The sequence below is a fragment of the Sparus aurata genome, chromosome 8 (genome assembly GCF_900880675.1).
Source record: "Sparus aurata chromosome 8, fSpaAur1.1, whole genome shotgun sequence".
NCBI lineage: Eukaryota > Metazoa > Chordata > Actinopteri > Spariformes > Sparidae > Sparus > Sparus aurata.
The window spans coordinates 27259955-27282112 of NC_044194.1; the positions used below are offsets into that span (position 1 = coordinate 27259955).

At 42.2% G+C, this 22158-nt stretch overlaps 1 protein-coding gene and 1 non-coding gene across 3 annotated transcripts in view; one reads left to right on the top strand and one right to left on the bottom strand.

Moving 5' to 3' along the window:
* Nucleotides 1-5407, bottom strand: part of znf423 (zinc finger protein 423) — a 152354-nt gene extending 146947 nt beyond the window's left edge. Inside the window, exon 1 of one of the 2 annotated variants that reach the window (XM_030425491.1) lies at nt 4113-5407. In XM_030425491.1, coding sequence (XP_030281351.1) covers nt 4113-4152 — 40 coding nt within the window. In that variant the 5' untranslated portion in view covers nt 4153-5407. The remainder of the gene's footprint in view (nt 1-4112) is intronic. The other variant, XM_030425492.1, reaches the window with a different exon arrangement.
* Nucleotides 5408-20658: 15251 nt separating this feature from the next.
* On the top strand, nt 20659-20730 carry trnap-agg (transfer RNA proline (anticodon AGG)). Its single transcript has one exon. It is a non-coding gene; the product is annotated as a tRNA-Pro (tRNA).
* The last annotated feature ends 1428 nt before the right edge of the window (nt 20731-22158 follow it).

A 22158-nucleotide genomic window follows, 5' to 3' on the forward strand; every position in this document is an offset into this window, starting at 1 on the left:
AACACAGAGGGGCAGTAATATGAGCACTGATACTGCTGTTTTTAATCGCTTTCTATGGCTATTCGATTACATCGGTCTATCAAATAACATAACTTTACAATAATGTAAATTGTGTCATATGTGAATAAAGTGATAACGTCACAGTCCTACAAAGCACTGAAATGTTTATCATGATTTAAATGTTTTTAAATTTAGGCTGCCTGTCAAAAAAAAAACCTACAGTCTATACACAATCAGGAAAAAGTACCAAAAATGTTTGTAGATAAATGAAAAATAACAGACCTTAAAAAGATTGATTTTGAAAACAGGGGAAATCAGCCGATGGTCTACATCAGGGCTGCACAATGTACTATTTCAGCTTCAACAACCCGATGTGCACGTGTGCAATAGTCACATCTCAGGATGTACAATGTCAAGTAAGGAATATTAAGTCAAACAAACTTGACCTACAACTTTTTTGCAGCTTGATAGAAAAGCAAAACTCAAATGGTTGTCATTTTCCATGACTATTCTACAAGAGACATCAGACTTATATTACATAATTCAGTCCAATTAAGGGTTTCTTACGTTGTTGCGTGGTTGATAAAATGCACTTCCCTACAGTCACCCCCATCATTCTAGAATGATTCATCTTTCCAAATAGAGTGACTTCAGACAAAATTCCTATTTATTTTATATTAACGACAGGAGAAAAAAGAAACAGACAAGATTTATCAAAAATAACCAAACATTAATTTTAAATTTTTATACCAATTTCACCCATCCACTGCTTCAGTCCTGTCCATGCCTGAATGTCACACCCTGCAAATAGGAACACTGACAAAAACAAACTTCCCCTGTGATATAGCACTTGGTGGATATTTATAGCAATTGGAGTCGCACAATATGGTAAAAGATAATTGCATACTGAGATGTCATGATTACTTTGACAGATATTACAATCGGGATATGATTCACAATTGGCGTGAATTATCTTATTAGAATCAATTTTTAACAAGATTAGTAAGTACAGTACTCGACTATGTTGTTGTTTTGTCACACATTTTACCTTTAGCTGCTGCATATATTGTGATTTTGATGATATTTCAACACATTTTTCAGCCCTAACAGCAATGCAGTTCAAATTATTTGGGTTTAAAATCAGCTAAAGCAGTAAAGGCAAACAGCAGAAGTGATTAATATGTGGGTCCTAGGCAAGTGTATCTTCCATCATCTCCTTCTTCAGAAAAACTGTGACCAAGTTAAGTGACAATAAAAGATCCCTGTATAACCCATCAGCTATGAATTTTTCATTTCCAGAAAAAAAAAAAACAATCCTTTCCAGACCAGGGCCCCTCTGAGTCAGTGCAAATCTAAAGCAGGAGATGGCTAAGGTGGGACTTTGTTATTGTTTTGGCATGCCTGGCTGGCCAGTAAGTCCGTAAGCCGGCCAGCCAGTCAGAGTTGGGTGAGCAGGTGAAAGACAGAAGAACATGAAAACACAGATAATCCCCCAGCGATGCTCACCTCCTCCTGGCCTCCACTGCTCCCTCCCCCCTGCCCACTCACCTGCTGTGTGCCACTGTGCTGCCCCAAACACCCCTCCTCTCTCTCCCCTTTACCCTTCAACCCCTCTTTCTCCTCCATCTCTATCTCCCTCTTCTCCATCCCTCACTCCATCTTCCCCCAATGCCAGGTCTTGCCAAGCTGTCAGTGGGGCAAGGTGCGGAGGGGAGATAGCAACACGCATGCACTCACAAATGCATGAGTACACATACACAAAACACATGGTGCTTACGCAAGCTAGACTACAAGGGCTGTGTTACCTTTGCTGCACACACATACGCACACACGCACACACAGAGTGGTGGTCGTCCGCCTCAGCTTTGCTTCGCTCTGCTTCGCTTGGCTGCCTGACTAAAGCTAAGCTCTGGTTATCCAGGCTGCTGAGACTGGGCTGCCTTAGTGACACACACACTCACACACTGAGAGACACACACAAGGCATGCATGACCATCATGCATGCAAACACAAAGACAAGAATGTAGATCTTGCAAGCATAAGTAGAAACACACACACACAGACACACACACTGACAGAGCAGCAGCGGACAGATTCACTGGTCCACAGCAGCTGATTTGTTCACTGACAAACTGCACCGAGCATCAACAACACTACAGCAGGGGGCAATCACAACCATGTTCAACCTCGTCTTACACATACTGATTAGGTGGATGACATATTCATACAATACCATGCAAAACAAACGCTGTAAAAAAAAAAAAATCTTTTTGGACAGTTTTCATAGTGTATCAAATGCCAGTTAATTTATTATATCTACAACACTGTGTTTTTCATTTGTGTGGCTCTTTTAATTCCCATTTTTTAGTGTGGAGAAACATTGGAAACAGTGGTGGAAACAAGATCATTGGTCAGATTCAAACCCAAGACCCTAAATAAGAGGTATTCATCCTGGTCCGTTCTCGGAAATACGGGGAACTAGTAATACGCATGCAAAACTAAGACATTTCCTTTAAGTGTTCTCCTAATTTCCACTTTCAAAAATAAAATATACATTTTAAGTAGCAAGTATTGTTATCAGGCAGGTCAAATTCAATTACAGATATAAATATGTTCAGTGCCTGTCAACTAAAAGTGAAACCAGCTTCACAGTAGATTCCTGAGGAGGCTGTGGCATTACTCACAATCACATCCTCTTCCCTAAAACATCCCTCTTTGCCTGAAAAACAACTGTTTCTTCAACTTGTCAATGTCCCTGCCCATATAGCTCACAGTTATAGATGTTATACACATCCAAAAGCAAACACACTGACACACTCGTCTGGTGCTACATGTGTGGCATGTAAGAAGCCTCAGCACTACTGACAAATGAATCCCATCCGGTCTCAGATGAAACAGGCTTAACTTCAAGATCTGCAGGATAGGCTGCAAGCCTCCAATGAAAATCACACTGCTAATCAAACTGCCCACCCACCCAGTTTGAACCACTGTCAGAAATCAGCTTGCTTCCCAGACAGTCACAGAAAGGGAAAGCCTATATGGTGGTGGAGGAAATGGGGGAGGGGGTGGCAACCACATGGTCAGCCTGTCCCGTTGCCCATCTGGGTCCCATAAAGGAAACATGGAGGCCAAGGCCACCACATGCCCTCATGCATGATGCCCACTCACCCATGCACTGCAATGAATACTAGTTAATGGTAATGGAGGAAAGTGAGTCTTCATAAGGATTTTTTTTATATACATTTTGGACTTTTCTTCAGGAAACTTTTGAAAAATTAATCTATAAATTCCAGAGTTGGTCCTCACATGTGTCCAACCTTGTGGGGCATATTTTCAACATGGGGAAATGGCCTGAAAACCTGAGAAAGGGTCAAATGTTCCCATAATTCTCTAAACTCAAAAGATTAAATACATGCACATCTCTTAAAGAGTGGAAAAAGTTAATGTTATGAGAGAAAATCAGGTTTCTAAATGCAGTTTCGATCATTATTTTGGTGTGAAAATGACCAGGAGTGGCAATAAAGACATATATTGTCGGGGCTCAGTGACTTCATTCGGGGTCAAACAGTCACGTTTAGGACAACAAAGCAGCAGTGGTCTGCAATACATCACAACATGATGAATAATCCAGATTACATGGGCCCATTAACCAAGTGGATTACAACAACATTGATCCAAAAGCACAGCACACGCTGTCAGAAAAACGACACGCCAGTGACTCATCTTTCAAGTTGTGACAGTGTGGCAGCTAATTGAAAACAATTACGAGCGGATGGAGAAATAAAGCTGCGGCTATTTGAAAGCTTCATTCTGACAGTGGTAGACAGTTAACCAAACAATAGGCTTCCTTTTATTTTAAATTTCAGCAATTTTAACGGCAAAGTGACGAAACAGTTTGTTAAGTGTTATGTCAATAAAAGTGAAGCAGCACACTCATTTTTACGGTAAGAGACAGTCTCCCATCTCACAACGACACACAGGGTGCCTGCAGTTAAAATTAAATTAGCTAACAGACACAAGAGTTGGGCATGAATTGTTGGTCATGGTTCTGGTCGCGTTGGCTTCTTCACCCACTCCTGAGTTAAGTGTCCAGCTTCAAAACAGTTTCTTACCTTTGACGGAGCGCGGCTTGGCCTGTTTTCGCCTCGACATGTCTGGACGCGAGCTGCTTCTTTAATTTTTATTCTCTAATTGTTTTGTTCCGTTCCGTGTTTTCAGCTGACCATACAGGCGGACACAGTCGGGTTGTCTTTTCCTCCTCCTCCTCTTCCTCCACTTCGCTGCTGCTTCTTCGCCTGTTGCAATGCGGCAGCTTCAGTCTCTGAGTGAGGAAACGGCCGTTAGTCCAACGACAACAAACCAACACGCGGGGAGTTAAGCGGCTCGGGGGGCGACACTCGGCTCCTCCGCTGCGTCTTCCTCCTCGGTGGTCGCTCGGGTTCGCACAACCTGTAGAATAACCGGGAACAACTTCCCGTCTCCTTCCTCCCAGTTACGGAGCTCCGCGGCGACCACAGCCTCGCGCGTCTTTTTCCTTATCTCTTCCTCCGCACGCGCGTTGCTTTCTCCGGCGCTGCCCGGGCGCTCGTGCCGCTTCTGACTTGTTCCAGCACGGGCGGACGAGCTGCCAGCCACGCGCGCGGCGAACACCTGAGCAGGTCCCGCGCGGTACTGAGGGAGAGTGACAGCGGCTCAGTCCGAGTGCGAGCGGGCGGCCGTGCCACAGCGGTACGTGACGGTCCAGGTGAGGAGTGGCGACCGAGAATGTTCTTGGGGAAATTGCTTCTTCTTCTCTTTTTTTTTTTTTTTTTAATCGAACGTGGCTTCTTCCCCCGCGCTCCTCGCGTCTTCGTCGGAGCTTATGTAGTTTATCGAAACTGTTTCAGTCTGTTTTGTTTTTCTTTTCCCTCCAGGAAAGCGGCACCGACCCGAACCGACCAGCTCCCCGTGTTCCGTCCCGCTATTCTACTCTGAACAGTGGTGGTGGTGGTCTGGTGGCATGGACATTGCGCTCTTACCCTGCATTTCCACCCCGAGGGGAATACTGCTTTTTACTACCCACGCTTTCTTTTTGTTAATATTTCTCAATGCCCTACCGGCGGTATTAATAGCAGCCTAATATTTCTCCCAGTCTAACCCTTCGCTAGCCTCTGTCTCCCTGCTTTTTCTTTGTCCTGACTCTGGCTACCAGTCTCCCTCCTCCTCCTCTGCCTGCCTCTGCTGGCGGGGCTGCGGCGCAGACACACATAATAAAGCCAAGGCAGGCAGTGCTTGGCTGGAAATGTAGCCGCGTCCCAGCAGGGGGATGTGAGAGAAGGGTCCCGGCGGGGGAGCGCTCTGATCCCGCAGGGAGCAGCTCGGCACAGCCCGGGTTGGCTGAGGCAGAGAGGCAGGATAGAGGCAGGCTGGGCTGACGGGAGAGAGAGGGGAGGCGGAGGGCAGAGTTAGGCAACAGCGCCTAGCTGTGGCCGACCGGCCCAACTGCAGCAGGGACTCAGAGAATACAGAGGAAGGAGACAGAGGGAAAATATGGACTTGGATTAAAGTTGGATATGGAGGTGGCTCTTGAGTCAAGAGGTTCAATAAGTAGATTTGACACAGAAAATTAGGGTTGCTAAACAGCAGAAGATGTCGGATGATTATTTGAACACTGCTCAGCTCCTATTAGCCGGCAACCAGTGTCACAACAAGTCACTCTCTGGCTCCAATAGAAATCACACTGTTTTTTATTTTTGTATTCCTGCATTAAACATGTCTGCTGAATCTGACAGCATGCTCCACTCTTGTGTGGCTTTACTAGTTAGGCACATTTCAAGCAACTGCAAGCTTTTACAGGAAATGTGTCTTTTTTTATACTCTGTTGTCAGAAAATCAGAATTTCGAAAGCAAAACAAATGGCTGTGAATGAAAAGTACACATGTTGCGAGTAGACGGAAACAATTAATTCAACAACCCGACAAAGCGTATCTACAGTCACATTTAAGTTAAAGGCATTTTTTGGCTCACTCCTCACAATATTTTCACACCAGTGGTTGACGGAGACACATTTCCTGGAATTTTGTTTTGCCAGCTGCCTCATGGAAATTCACCTAAAATTCATGCAGCTGTTGGACAGACGCATACTTACTATAGAGTAGTGCCTGTCATAATTCCTTTTAAAAAAAAAACTAAATTGCCCTCTACTGCGTGGAGGTGTCTGTGCATGGTGTTGAGCAAGTTGTGACACCTTCACATAAAAGAGCCCAACTCTGATCTTGGCAGATATCAGTTGGAGTTTATTTTAGTGTCACTTGCAATTTATCCTTTAGGAAAAAAGTATTTCATCATTGGTCTTGTCGGCAAAAATTAAGCTAAGACTGGGTTTTAATGATTGGGTCAAAAAATAAAGAGTGTGTCTGATGGCATTGTGTGTAAAGAAAAACATGCACTGAAAGATATGCTTAAAAAATAAGTGAAAAAGAATGAATACAAGGTGTCTCTGACTTGTAAGAAGTATTAAAAAATAGCCAACTAAAATAACTAAATAAAAAAGTCCCTACATCTCAATTCTAAAAGAGTTCAAATTTGAAGTTTTGCAGCACATTTTATATCCGCTGTTTTTCGTTCAGGAATGCAGAATCAGACTTTAGGCAGAGACAACACTGATGAGCTTGCAGGAAACGAAGGCATGGAATCACCCTGTGGTCGTCTATTCCCTCCGTAGCATTTCCTCACAGGATTTCTGCCCAGTTTTGGAATGTCAGACATTTACCATCTCAAAATGCTCCCCGTTTCTTGAGCGTTTATCATTTCACTCGTCTGTGGTGGATTAATTTCTTTAGGACAGTGTCTCGCAGGATTAGTTTAAGCCTATTCATTTAGGCTGAGCAGAACCTATCCGTGCGAAATGAACATTTTCCGCGCTTTAGACGAAGACCACATGAATTGTCTGTTTCTATCCAGTCATACACGAACATAAATCTCTGTGTTGCAGTGATGTACCATCAAATGCTTTAATTCTGCTGAGCCATTACCTAAAAAGAAAATAGTTCTATGTCCTCCAGAGGCCTTTGCTATTGAGCTTTAGACATGCCCCTCCAGGAAGAAACAATTTTCTCCACTTTTTTATTTCTAAGAAGTGTTTTCACTGTCTGTCACAGTGAAAATAAACCGTTTGACTTACTGTATAAACATAATTCAATTAGCCACACCAGTGTGTACGTGTGTGTGTGTGTCTGTCCGTGTGTGTCTCTGCACTTGTGTCTCCTCTTCAAAGCTCCTTTATTTCCAGTAAAGAAAAGAGGGACACGTCTGTGGACAATATAAAGCAGACAAAGAGGGAAAAAATGAAAATCACTGGGTGCTTTGTTCTTCACTCTCTGCTCCAACTGAGCGCTCTCTGACCGCAGCTGAGCTTTTCCATGTTCTCTCTCTCTCCATCTCTCTGACTTTCCCTCTCCCCTCTCTCTCCCTCTCTCTCTGGTTGTCATGGATAACTGGGTAACGTGGAGCTCCCTGTGCTGACCAGCAGGACCACTGCCCTCCGCAGATTGAGCCTCCCTGCCCCCGTCCACCCCACCCCGTCCTCCCATGGAGAGACAGAGCAGCCTTTAAGATTGACCGCCCGCTGGGTTTGTGGTGGTGGGGGGCTCTTGTCTCCGTGCCCTCCCCTTGTCCCCCCCACCCCTTCTGTCTCCCTCTGTCTCACCCCCCAACCTTCACCTCTCCCTCCCTATGAAATGAGTGCACGCCAGGAGACCTGCGTGTGCATTTCAGTGTGTGTGTGTGTGCGTGTGTGTGTGTGCGTGCATAGCTCCCCCAGTGTGACTGCCGCTGGCATGGAGGGGCAAAAGCCCTCACTCGGTGGTTGGTCCCCCCTCCACCCCTGTCCCCCCACCCTGTTTCTGCCGGTAGATACAAAGAGTGGGAAAAAAGCCCACATTACAAGCTCCTTAAGGGTCAAGGACAGGCCCCAGTCTGAATAGCTTCTAAGAGTCGTATTGTTGAATCACATAGCTAGCGATTACACCCTCTGTCATCTCTGCGCGGATTTGGCTTTTTTATGCACACAACAAGAGAACATCAAGTATCGGCTACTGAATAAGTCTGCCAACAGACATGCAGAGGGAATTGATACAGACAGGACATCAATGGAATAAACCAGGGGCAGATGTAGAATTACAGCCCCAAAAATGGGGATTTGGCTTAAAGATTTCATACCTTAACAGTGGTCTGTTTTACAATGATGTGGAATGTGAGAGCACCGAGATTATGACGCCGAAAAAAGGTGCCAGAAGTTTTATGTTTTCATAAATATAGTCAGTCAGACGCCCACATTACAAAAGCTACCTTTGAGTTACTTGTGTGTGTATCACCATGTCTGATAAAGTTACTAAACTTGAACACTTTGACCAAACGGGAAGCAGTGTCCGTATCCATAAAATGGTGAATCTTTGAATGTTTGCAGCATACTGGAAGCAGATAAATGGCAAGACAGTGGCTTTGGCTTTTCCTTCCATTTCTCTTTATAGAAAATGTGGGATACTTCTGCTGTGGAAACATTTCATCAGCATGCCAGCATAAATTCAAGCTGAGCTGCTCATCTTTCTCACAACAAAACCGCAGTGTTTCTACAGCTTCAAAGGGTAGCTTTGAGTTGGATTATCATTTTTAGAGGATTAACCCAAAAAAAATTGAGGTCTGAAGTATGCATTTCATTGCATGTGCACCTCAAGGAGCTATTTTTATACCCTTTAATGTAATATACATTAGACCTGAAGCATAATTGAACTGAGCTGCAGTTTTTTTTCTGAAATATTAAGGTGTCACTGCTACAGCATCTACACAACTGGTTTGACAGTCAAATAACTTTCTGACCATTTTCAAAAAGGATCTGTGATACGGCTGTCTCCACGAGGATGTTGCTCTTTTGTTTTCAACATCAGTAAGTTGCTGTCTGTGGGGTAACCTTGCAAAAGCAGATTCAAACGATACATAACACACCAACAACATCTAGGTCTTCACTGATGCATGCTTGAAGATCTGCCTCTTCTCAACATGTATGGAAACCAAAGTTATCTCTATTTGGAAGGAATATGTTAGAGAATGATGAAATTCCCTTTCACTCAGAATTGGAAAAAAAACAGAATCTGAAACTTAGATCAAAAGATGAAAGATAGAAGATTTTGATATTTAACTCTGGTTTCTTACTGGGCGGCATGTTGCTCCCAACAACTGAACATTTTGCATGAACTATTAAAGCTACTGTACAAGGAAACAGAGAGACTAGACACAGAGAGAAGTTAAGACTAACCAAGACTAAGAGTCTTAACCTGGCTCTTATTTACAACTGCGTATGCACCTACCAGAAGCAGGAGGTTAGATTCACTTCAGCTTGCGAATCGATTTTCATAGTTGCTCCAACAGAGCAATCGATGAATCTAAGATCAATTCTCCCCAACCACTTTTCTGAACATGGAAGTGAGGGGACTGCGTCTATGAATTCACTTTGAAAACCTACAGACGGATAAGAGTTATTCCAAGAACTGGTTGGTCGACTGTGCTGATTCAAGTGATAAACATGCAGGATTTGACCTTCTCTAACAAATTCTCAGTTTTTATTTTCCATACGAGAACTTCCATCACTCTTTAAGTCTGACTAACCGGATGTGTTGTTGGATGCCTATCGCAGGGCGGCAATCCCCTGTTCCTGCCACCATCTGCATATTACCGTGTTCAGAATCCCCGTCGCTACCTGAAACAACATAAACCTCTGAGCTGGCAATTTACATATTGTTACCTCGTCTTTTGCAGGGATTGAGCCATCAGGCCATCAGTGCTATGGAGATAGGCCTGGCTAAGCGAAACAACTCTTTCCACGCACATGACAGCAGGCCACTCCGACCAACAGAAGCACTTTCGCCTTCACACAGACGGGGTCAGACGACACGCTATACGGAACTCGTTCTTTTCAAGCATAGCCCAACCCTCAACCTCCCATGTGTTAAGCTCTCATCGCTGACAGGTGAAAAGAAGAAGCTGGCAACACCATCTGTCACAGAGGTAGCACACAATTTCAGCAGCCAACCACAGGCCGGCAGCACAGTTAGCGGTGATTAGAAAAGCTGTGCAGCTGGAATCGGGCATTTCAAATGGGGAGGAACAGGAAAAACACTTATGGGCAGACAGTTATTACAAAAGGTCAGTGTTGTTAGCAAAGGTTTGACCGGTCAGCACAGTTATTGCTGGGCAGCAATGAGTTATTTCCCTCGATGTTTAAAGTAATTACCAGTTTATTTGATAACAAAATGTAAATTTGAAATGGATTGTCGACTTTTCCTAAATAGGCGTAAAAATGTAAAGTCAGTCTGTTTGAAGTGCATGAACATACACATAGATATAAATGTGCAAAAACGTGAACCAGGGTTTGAGAATGTAGAGTGATGCACAAAGTTTTTTACCTTTGAGGGCCAAAACTGAAACTTAATGGTGGACCGTGGGCCAAGCACCCATTGAATTGTTTTGGTAAAATGCAAAATACAGCTAGTATCCCTGGTTCCTTTGACTGACCATCTTCAGATATTGAATCCTAGACTGTTTAACCCTACAAAAGGCATAAGCAGAAACATTTGTCATACATTTTTATCCTTTTTTTCACAAAAAACATCTGGCGGCCAAAATCCAACCTTAGTATGCTGGTCTACCATTGGCCGGCGGCCCCCGCTTTGGGCAGCCCCACATTAAACCAACTATGATATCGGTATACTGCAGTGCTACCAATGGTGACACGGTGCCGGATCTGAGCGTCCTTAGGAGACCCATTCCAAGCAGAGTCTGCTGAATGCAGAGTCAGGGTCGCACACTGCCGAGGGCTGACTGCAGGGTCTGCACATCAGCGTGAACCTGCAGAACAACTGCATGTGTTTAGTACATTCTCTCTGATTCCATCTTTCGTTCAGACACACACACACACGCGCGCGCCTGCACACACAATCTCCCTCACACCACTCTATGTGTCTCTCAGGTATCAAAGCCTGATATTCCTGAGGTGAGGAGGTAGCACAGTCTATTCTCCACGCCCTCACAAAGCACATCTGAACATCGGCCCATTGTGCTTCTTGCTTGCCTGCCACTAGTGGATAGAGTTCATGTTATATTTATGTAGCCTAAAGCGCACTCTCTCCCTATCTTCCTTTATCATTCTCTCCCTCCTGCCTCCCCATCTCTCTCTCTCTCTCTCTCTCTCTCTCTCTCTCTCTCTCTCTCTCTCTCTCTCCCTGTCTTCTGCTGTGTTGAACTCTCGCCAGCTCCACTAGGTCTCCCCTCTGCAGACAACAATGTTCCATCTCGTTGCTTTTGCCCTAGATATCAGCTATTTTTATATGGAATAATTAGACACATAACTGATTTAAATACTGCAAAGCCTTATTCTTTTGTCTCCACTTAATGTGGGCTGGGTGCACAATGCCAAAGGTGCACAGTGCATGTGTGTGCGCATTTACATATCCATGCGTGTGGAAAATAATTGCTATTTTTTTATTCAGGCAGGGTCCATTAGTTGTATGGTTAAAAGGTGTGTTGATCTTCTGCATTATTCCAAACGTAGGTGGATATGTGTGTGTGTGTGTGTGTGTGTGTGTGTGTGTGTGTGTGCGTGCGCGCGTGTGTGTGTGTGCGTGTGCAAGCACGTAGGCTGCATTCATTATGTGATCGGAAGGTGAGAACAAGGGAGAACATTTAGCCTGCGGTTACTTACACAGGAAAAAGATCAACATTATTTCTAATATTTGTTTGGAGCATTCGTTAAGCCTGTTATTCTATACCCAGTCTCACTTGCCAACCGCAAGGTTTTTTGCGGAGGTATTAGAGTGTGTGAGTGTGTATGAAGCCCAGCTGCCACAGGATCCCAGCTGTCTGAAGTCTCTGAAGAAAAGAAAGCATGGTAGTAATGATGATGATGATGCTTGCGGTGATTATGATTTTGCAGATGAGGACACTGATTTGACTTTGAGGATGATTACTATTTTAATCATCGCGGTTATTGTTGGTATCATTATGTGATGATGATTGTGGCGATGATGATGAATGTCATGTAGATGAAAGCAATTTAGGAAATATTGTGATTTTCATGCTGAAATGGTGGCTGGCCCCTTTGCAATGGGGGCAAATAAAAGATCAGACTTACAATAAATGAATGACAGGGAGATCCATTCAAATTCTGTTTCAAATGTAACTTGCAACTTGTCCAAATGTCCAATTCGGTGTACATGGTATAGTTACAAACTGTGATGTTTTCCCAGTTACATTCAACATAAGTAGATGACAAGTAAGCTGCTCTGTCCAAGTCAGTTTTTGATTCACTTCTCAGCTCTTGCATAATATTATGCTCATTTTCGTCTCTGTCGTGTTTACAGCTTCTGGTGAGCTTCATTTCTGTAGGCATAAATTATGCAAATATGTGACACAATGATGTAGTATGATGTAGTAGTCAAGTAGTAACAGAATTAAAGGCAGGACTACTGATGAGGTGTTTCAGGAGCAGTGTTGAGAGGAGCTTGATCTGCAGACTTTGGGCTTCTTCACTTTCAAGACCTTTTATAGGCACAAGAATTTCAGTTTCCTTTAAACCCACAGTGTGTATTTTTGGCTACTAAGGTTCTTTCAATCAAAACAATGGAAAAAAAAAAGAAAAAGTTTTATGAAGACGTAAAGTAGTGCGGCATCATGGGAGTTGTTTTCTATATTGTCAAAAAACCAGGGTACAGACAATATAAAGTATTGACAGTTAATGTGAAGCTTGGTGACATTCACCAACTTCCTCCCTCACTCTCTGATGTATCATTTGCTGTTTACCTGGAGGTTATAGCAACAGGCATCCAAATGAAGCAAACCGTTAACGTTCTAAAGCTTTTTTTAGGATGAGGCTGCCAGGAAACAAGCAGAAACTTCAGTGTCATTCTTACAATTTGGGGTTATTGTGCCTCATAGCAATACGCTTTGTCACAGTCTTTATTGCCCTGGGTTTCAACTCACACGTTACATACAGCCTGCCTCAGCCCTCTGCTAGAGCTTGCTGGGGCTTATCATTTATATGTATTCAGAAAAGGGAAACATTGGAATTAAAAATGAAAATATGAAAGATGAAGGACAGACAGTTAGAATCCAAACACAGCGTTATCTGTCTCTAACAATCAGGTCAATGAAGACAAATGTAATACATTGGCAATCATTTTTTTAGAGTACAACTTGGGAGCGCCGTTTGGCTCAGTTGGTGGAGCGCGCCCCATGTGACGAGGCTCTGCAGCGGACCTGGGTTCGACTCCCGGCCCGGGTACCTCTGCTGCGTGTCACTCCCCCTCTCTCTCCCCCTGTTTCCTGTCATATCTTCAGCTGTACTTTCAATAAAGCCATAAAAAGGCCAAAAAAAAAACTTAAAAAAAAAAAAAAAAGAATACAACTTGGGAAGCATGATAACCGAGTTCATCACATCGTCATTTCGTTTTATTTGTATGGTCGAAGAAGCAATGACTTCATTGTGCCCCAAAGACCTACACCAATCCCCATCACTGCTCACACCCTTCTTCAATTCAACACGACTGTGTCTGGACAAAAACTAATCATCAAACACGTCTCCTGAATTTCTCGGCCCAGCCAAAGGAATTGCAGAACCACTCCTTTGTGTTTGTTTTTGACAAAAACGTGAGAAATTGTGTGTGTGTGCGTCTCGTATGCACGCGTACAATGACACGTTCACAGTCCTGTGTGAGGGCCTCCATCTCTCAGGGTCCTGCCTGCCTCAGTCATAAGGGGTTGTTAAAAAGAAACAGTGGCAACGTGACAGCACTGCAGCGCAAACCAAATCGACTTTCTTTCGTTCTCTTTCTTTCTTCGTATTCTCCGTTTTCATTGAGTGCACGGCTCCAAACAATGCCGTGTTTCCCTCGACGATCTCTCTCTGTAGGGAACCCGCCCCCTTCTTCCTAATTTCCCTCCACCTAAACAGAAAAGAGCCCCGTTAAAGAGCGTCATTAGTGCCAGGCCGTTTTTTTTGTTTCCTTACTCTCGGAAGAAAGAGGAAGTGTTATCTGTGGCGGACAAACTTAACCCAATTAAGATCTGGTGGGGCGTAGGGGCTTGGCTCGGGACACAGCTGGGGCTGCCAGCTTGCCAACCAGGCACGCAGCCAGCCAGCCAGTCAGCCAGACAACCAGCCAGGCAGGCAAGCAGGCAAGTAGCCAGCCGCCCACTCAGTCAGCCAGCAGCCAGTCAAACAGCCAGCAAACCAAGCAGCTGCCCACTCAGTACACCCACCAGCCTGGCAGTTAGACAGCTAACCAGCCAGCAAACCAGCCCGCCAAAGAGTTAGCCAGGCGTTCCGTCAGGTAGCCAACCTATCAGCCAGCCAGCTTCTTCATCTTATGAAGGGATTTTGAGTTCTGTTTAAGAACTGGTCTTCTAGCGTTCTTGTTGGCATTGTGAGGCTGATCTCAAGTCTGTATACAGTGAATGCAAGTGTGTAAAAGCATCAGCCCTTTGCAGGAACAGGAAACGTTCTTATAAAGAAGTATATGAGATAGCAAAGTAATATCTATTAATCATTTTACTGCTTCTTAGAAAACATTGTAATATACTTACTTTAACTATAAGTACACAACTTTCATATATTTTTTGTCTTTTTGTGTGTATCTTTTCATTCATTTCATAATACTTTACATTTACTATCATTAATAAATGGTACATTTACACTTAACTTAACTTTAGTTAACAGTTATTTCACTGGTTTATAAATCATTTCACAATGAAATGGGGTTTATAAACCAGCCATAAATCAGTTTCAACTTCATAATGGCCGTCCAACTGATGTTCATAGATTAGCACAGCATTTATGAATTATTTGCAAAGTATTACAAACATTAGTTGCAACTTTACAATAAACAGTTGCTGTATCAGCGGCGGCCTGTCCGATCTTCCTAGCCCGGAAAGACAGCTACAACAGCCGGAGAGGTCGGTCTGTTTACCGGGAAACTACAGCCCACAATCCCCTGTATCAGCACAGACACTGGATGTTCATTGTACAAACTAAGTGGAAGAAAATGGAAGGAACTAAAGTAACAATAAACTAATCAGGGTTCCCTTTAAACTGGGTTGGCATGAGAATATCGTGCATGGTAGGCCAATCAGAGGCGGAGTAGGATAAACTGAATACATTTTTGAATTCTAGGCAACCACAGAAGGGGAATGGTTAGACGAGGGCCGTTCAGTCTGTTGCAATCTACAACAACAATGCTAGATGCCACTAGAGATGCGTGATACGGATTTAGTCAGCTAATTGCGTTAACCGATAATTACCTGCTTATCCTGGTCATTTCAATTTTAAAAGTAGTCCCTATCCTGTAGTTTATGAGAACATGAGGGTAAAAAAGGCTATGATGTAGTGAGCCAAGATGGATGATTTATTATAGTTCTAATTCAACTCTGAGGAGTTGTTATGTTAAAACATTTTCCCTCTTCTCTGAACCCCTGTGGAACGAGTCTTGCAGACTGAAATTGCATTTTCATCCTCTGAAACTGTAAAAACTATCCACACCGTCTCTTCTTTTTCTTCTTCTTCCTCTTCTTCTTCTATGATACAGTAGGCTACATACCACCGCCTACTGTATCACATTGTGAAGACGCTGCAGCTGTTACCTCTTCTTCTTCTTCTTCTTTGCTTCTTCTTCTTTTCTTCTTCTTTTCTTGTTCATCTTTTTCTTCTCCTCCTGCTGCTAGTCTTCTTCTTTGTGCGAACAACAAGCCAACTTTAAAGGGGCATACCACCGCGTACTGTATCATCGGGTGAAGACACTGCAGTTGTTGAATTAATGAAAGCAAATTAACCTGGGATTATCGGCTCTTAACCGGTAACATACATTTCCCAATGTCGGGTCAGTATTGTGCACCCCTAGATGCCACTAAATCCTATGTACTGGACCTTTAAGTCTCCACTTCATAAAGGTCTGAGAAATGTGCGCTTTGGAGCTCTTTATTTTTCTTGCTGGGCTTTTTGTAGCCTTAGCTGCCAACACATACGGTTAAAACTCAGGACTTTAGGGCAGAGCGGAGGGCAGGAGTGAATTTTATGAGCTATTTGTTAAACACACGAGAATCATCTGGTCATATCTGTGTCTGTCTGTAATGCAGTGGTGTCCTTTTTCAAATGTAGTATTTGCAATTAACCAAAGGACAAAGGACCCCTTGTCATATGCAAATGCGTATTGAGACTGAGACATCATCACCCCATACACGAGAGCGCACCCCACCCCAATACACACACACACACACACACACACACACACACACAGCAGCATATTTCAAAATCATCAAACCTTCTTCCCCTGGTGCCACACCTCACACTGGCACACACACAAACATGCTCACCCCATGATCCGTACACAAGTGCCAGATACACACTCCAACAGCCAAACATGTTGATAATTAGAGCCTTGTTATTGGAAGGTGTTATCACAACAATTAACACCCTAATGTGTGTATTCATGTGTGCGTGCGTGTGTGCTTGTGTGTGTGTACGTATGATGATGGTGGAGATGGGGGGGGGGGGGTGCAGGTTGTCAAGTATGTGCATGTGTGCAAGCCTTCATGTGAAGCTGGTTGGTGAGGAACTGTGCGTGCATTCTATTAATTCTACCACGTGGGCCCGACACACACACACACACACACACACACACACACACACACACACACACACAGGACACAGCAAGGGTTCGATGTAACAATGAAACAGTTTCCCAGTTTGATGAAGTTCCTGTGAATTCTGACACAACGGCAGCAGGAATAGTTGGAGTGATAGGTTCTGATTGATATCCAGTGGGGAGCAGAGGGTGTGGGGGGTAGAAAGTAAGAGGAGACATAGCAACAGGGGAGACGAGGGACGTCGGGGGGGTGGAGCCGGACCGTGCAGACAATGTCGGTGGAGGAGAGAGAATTTGTTTTTGTGTTTTCAGTCACATAATTGCCCTCTGTTCTTCTTTTTATCCAGTTTCTGCTCAAAAAACCTGGTGACAAGAGCAATGCACATGGCAAATAAATGAGAGACAGACAGACAGACAGAGGTGGGAAAATGGGAGGAATAGTGTTGTTGTGGCAGGATAAGGAGGGGTGTGTGTGAAAGGTGTGTATCCAACACTTTAGTTCCCAAAAAAAAGCTTTGAAAGTTTTAGTGCCTGTTTTGGGTTTTTTCATATCAAACCAGATAAACTTTCTTTGTGGCTTTTATTCATTTACATTCCTGTATGCGTTTTATGTCGATGTCCATGGTCTCCATTTTATGGGAATTCTATTTTTCAAGGTTTATTTTTTTTTTTTCTTGAGAAGAAATTAGTCCACTATCGTGACAGTTAGTTCAATTGCGAGGTTAGGGTTAACCTGAGATTCAGGTTAGCATGGGTAGATAATTTGTTGGACTGTTTCAAGGTCTTTCATTGTAATGATTAAACACACGGAGCAGGGAAAAGGAAGCACTAACCAGAAATAATTAATCCAATTCTCTGTGGGGGGCCGAACCAGCCAAAAACAAAAAATGCATTAAGAAATAAAGAGACGGCTCGATAAATAAATCAATCCACCATTTTATTGCACTGAATGCTTTAATGATTTAATCTGCCTCAGTATATATTGATCCTTGTATTAATTCAACTATTTATTTACTTTCCCATTTTCTCTATTGTTTCCCTTTGCCTTTCCCCTTATTCGTTTCCACAAACAATATTTATTCCTGTAAATCTTTTTACATTTCTTTAAGCATTTAATAATTTTTCTGCCTGCGCCTGTCTAGAAGTCTAAACAAATATAAGTGACCAGAAGTTGGGAAAGTATACAAGTTTATAGTATTTTACCTTATGAGTATGCTAGTTGGTGTGTCCACATTAACATGTTAGCTGATAACAATGAATTGCAAACATATTTGGCCTGCTATTACACAATTTTTTGGTCTTTCCGGGGCCGCCCGACTGCTACCGAAGAATTGTCGAATGATCCAGAGCGGGATCAAAACATATTTGGTGGCTGCCATCTGACCAAAATGTTATCCCAAGTTTTAAAAATCCACTCAAGGGATGAAACATGTTATCACATCATATTGTTCTGTACTAAATTTGAAGATTTTTAGTGAAAAATATGGTTTAGTGAGACACGTTTCAGATTCTTCAGACTGCAGCCCTATTATGTAAAGGGACTGAAGAAACCTCTGTATGTCACGCAGATGTTTGTCAAAGCAACCTCATTGCAGCCCACCACATGGATTATTATCACCACTGCTTTGGTGAATTAAACAATTTTAATACGATTCTCTTTGGAAAACATTCCTGTAACAGCAAGAACAATACTTCAGTGAGACACTTAGGATATGAATTTACTTGAACACCGACATTTTGCTGCTGTTGTTCTACCCACAAACAACGCTCTCACACGAGCACAGTGTCCAATCAGAGAGTGTGTGTGTAGGCTGGTGTAATGAGGTGGAGACAGTTGTCCATTACTTCCTGAGCTGATGGGCTCCTCGCAGCAGTGCACCCACAGCTGGAAGAGAGGCGGAGGAGGAGGCACCGACAAGGACAGAATACAGACACATGCAGACACATTCACCCTATGTGTGTGTTTGTGTCTTTTGCTCCCACTCTAACTTAATAATGTCAATAATAAGAATAAACTTTGTTTACGCAGCAGTTTCTAAGAAGTTATTACCACTCAAGTGCACTTTTCGGTATAGAAGTAATTAATAAGTGAATGTAAACTTTATGGCGCCACGCCAGAGACCGAAGCAAAGCTTTCTGTGATATATTTTTAAAGGAGTTTCAAACAGTTTAGAAATGTATTTTGCTAACTTGAGTTCTTAGGGAAGCTCGTTACAGGAACCCCAATGGAGGAAGTCTGAAACTACCAGAGAGATTAGACCCTAGAAAAGCAAGATTAAACTGTAGGCTACTGAATTCAAGCAGCATTCAAACTTACCAAGAGTCAGTCTCACTTTGAAAATCATTTAATGAGGCCATTTTATGCTTTCTGGGCTTTTCCTACAGCTATTTGGTGCATGTAACATCTTTGAGTCGACTCAAGTCACAGCTGAGAGAAAATAAACCAGACTTGAGGCATGATGATCAGAACGACTTGTCTGTTCATTTGATGTTTTAACATTAATTTTTTTGGTCTGGCTGCCAGTATTTTGCTGTTTAAATGTGAGGAGGGAATATTACATATTCATACACGCATATATATTTTTACCAAAGAAATTTAGAAATAAATGTAAGCAACAATTAAAAAAAACAGGTTTTTTGTTTGATTACATTTATTTCACTGATTATCAGTTTTAATACAATGTGTTTGTGTGTGTGTGTGTGTGTGTGTGTGTGTGTGTGTTGCTGCACTATGGACGTGTATAGGTAACAATATAGATATAATAAACTGCAGTAATGAATTTTAGTCAGGGATGAAAAGGTTGAGCCAACAAACCTCAATGGATTTAAATCAATCATATTTGATGTGCATTAAACGGAAGCCATTCAGTCATAACCACATTGAAAAAAGACAAGATTATTTTCTAAAAAATAAAAGTAAAGATGTCTTTATGTGTAAACTGACAAATAACCTCGCTATGCAATGTTAAGCCCAGAGGTATTTCTGATACAGTACTGAAGACGAGACACATCTTATCTATGGTACGTTTTGGCATTTTCAGCTATTGCTATTTTTAATTGCAAACGGTAGGCTTTGTAAAGTATAGGAGTGTGTTTTGCAGCAGGCTGTGGGTGATCCTGCTCGCTCCAGTCATGCCTTTGGACGACGAGGTCTCTGTTCATATTAACAGTGAGAAGTGGCCTAAAGGTAGACTTCAAAACAAACAGGAGAGACTTAGACATACAAACTTTTTGATCTCTACATGTTTGCCATTGAAGTTCTGTCCTGGTGGTGTATGAAGCAATAGAACAGGTGTACATCGCCATCTAGAGCTAAAAAGATGTAACTCGAAGAGAGAGAGAGGGCGAGAGCTTCTTTTTACACTCAGTCAGCGATACTTCATAAGGTATATATTATGGGCACTATCAGTTGAATGTTTGTCTATTGTACAGTATAAATTAAAACAACCTAAAAGAGACATTCAGGGCCGCTTTGGATGGATGTTGAATGACTGGTCCTACTTTTGTAGTATGTGAATCTCTCTCATTGAACCTGTTAAGGTCAGCAGAACTTGTAACATTTAATTTTTAATTTTTTTAATTTTAATTTTATATACTATTTCAATCCAAAATTAGTAACATGGCCATTTCCACTGGATCATGAAGTTTAATGACCTCACATCATTTTCAGAATAGCTCCAACCTCAAGCAGAGCAGAGGTCTACTTGGCCAGGATACTTTTATGCTGGGTGGCTGTTGATTGAAATAATCATTCAGTGATAAGAGTCAAATGGCAAAATGGAATTATCCTCAACCCAAAAATGCACCAGGTTTGTACAACACACACACAGCCACATACATGAAACACTTTACCGGACCAGTTCATACAAATCTTCAAATTAGATTTAGTTGATATTGTTTATATTGACTTTAGAATCTAGTAAACTTATCTTAATCTTATAACCAGCAGAGGGTGCTGTGGCAGCTGAAGTGTCTGTTGTGACAGCATTCAGGCTCGTTGGTCTAGGGGTATGATTCTCGCTTAGGGTGCGAGAGGTCCCTGGTTCAAATCCCGGACGAGCCCTGTTTTTGATTAAGGACATTTGGTAAAGGTTAGGTCACCTGCATCTTACGGCAGGTTTTTTTGTTTGTTTGTTTCTTTTTACATTCATAATGTTCTTCAAAGATAATGGTGTATGGTCGTAAATAAGTACCCAATTGTATAAAACAATTCTGGAGCTACCAAGTGACAAATTTATAACATATTCAATATTAGGTGGACATGCCAGGGTGAAAAAGTACCAATGAAGATCCAGACTGTCAGTTAATGTGTTGCTAAAAATTCACACAACAGTAAAAACTTAGCAGCTACAGGTTTACATATGTGCAGAGGTGGCACACTCCTTCTGACCACTTCCACTGACATCATAAAAAACATGCTTTAAATATTTATCAAATTAATCAAATAAAACCTACAGACATTGGTATATGACAATATGAAAAGATGCCCTGTCATAAGCAAATATAGTATGTATTGTATGTGCAGCTGTTGTTTGTAGGGGTGATGGCTGACTTTTTTAAAACTATTAATCCTCATGCAAACACACGGCAGAGTATTTAAAACTGTTTTATGGCATTTCCTGCTACAGTAGGTTTCCACCAGCCGTGCTGTCTGAGCTGGTAAATATATAACAATTTTGCATAAAATTTTCTAAAAATAAGTTGACCTTTGTTATATATCATATTGAGCTGTGTACCTACATTATCCCAAATCTTTTCAAAACCCAGGAAAAATCCGTAATTTCAGTCAAGGTAACTGCGCTTCTGTTGTAGGCCTGACGCTATTATTTCAAGGGGACACATCAGACGAAGCCTTGCTCACAGTTCTTGTACACTACGTACACTTTGATTGCGCTCGAGGGGTTTTGCAGAGAACGTGGAAAGACCAGCGTTCATATGTGCAAACCTGAGAAGAGACCTATTCACTCAGACTCAAGTCTCCCTAAGATGGTATATGATGCCTTCAGTTACATTTTATAACAACCATTATGGATAAATGATGAATTTAGTTAAATAATCTTAGTCAATAGTGAATTCACTGTTAACAAAGAACGAGATGCTTAAAAAAACCCATTAAGTGACTGTAAAGGTTCATAAACATCAGCTGCCACTTTATGCAGATCCAAATAATGTTCATAGATGAACCACACAATATCTATCCATAATTTATAAAGTATTATAATCAAATGGTAGGGGGAACCTACTTAGAATACATTGTACATGTGGACAAAACTTGAGGTAAACCAAACACCATGTACATAATACCTACCTACGTAAACATATGATATGTCTGAGGATTAATATGTTGCTTGTAAACCAGGTTGAACTATGGTAAATATTAACATAGTAAAATACATGTGTCTCATTAGTCATAAATTCATGTATACATCATTCATTTTCTTGTTAACCACAGTGTGACAAAGTTAATGGACAAAATGCAATGAAACACTAA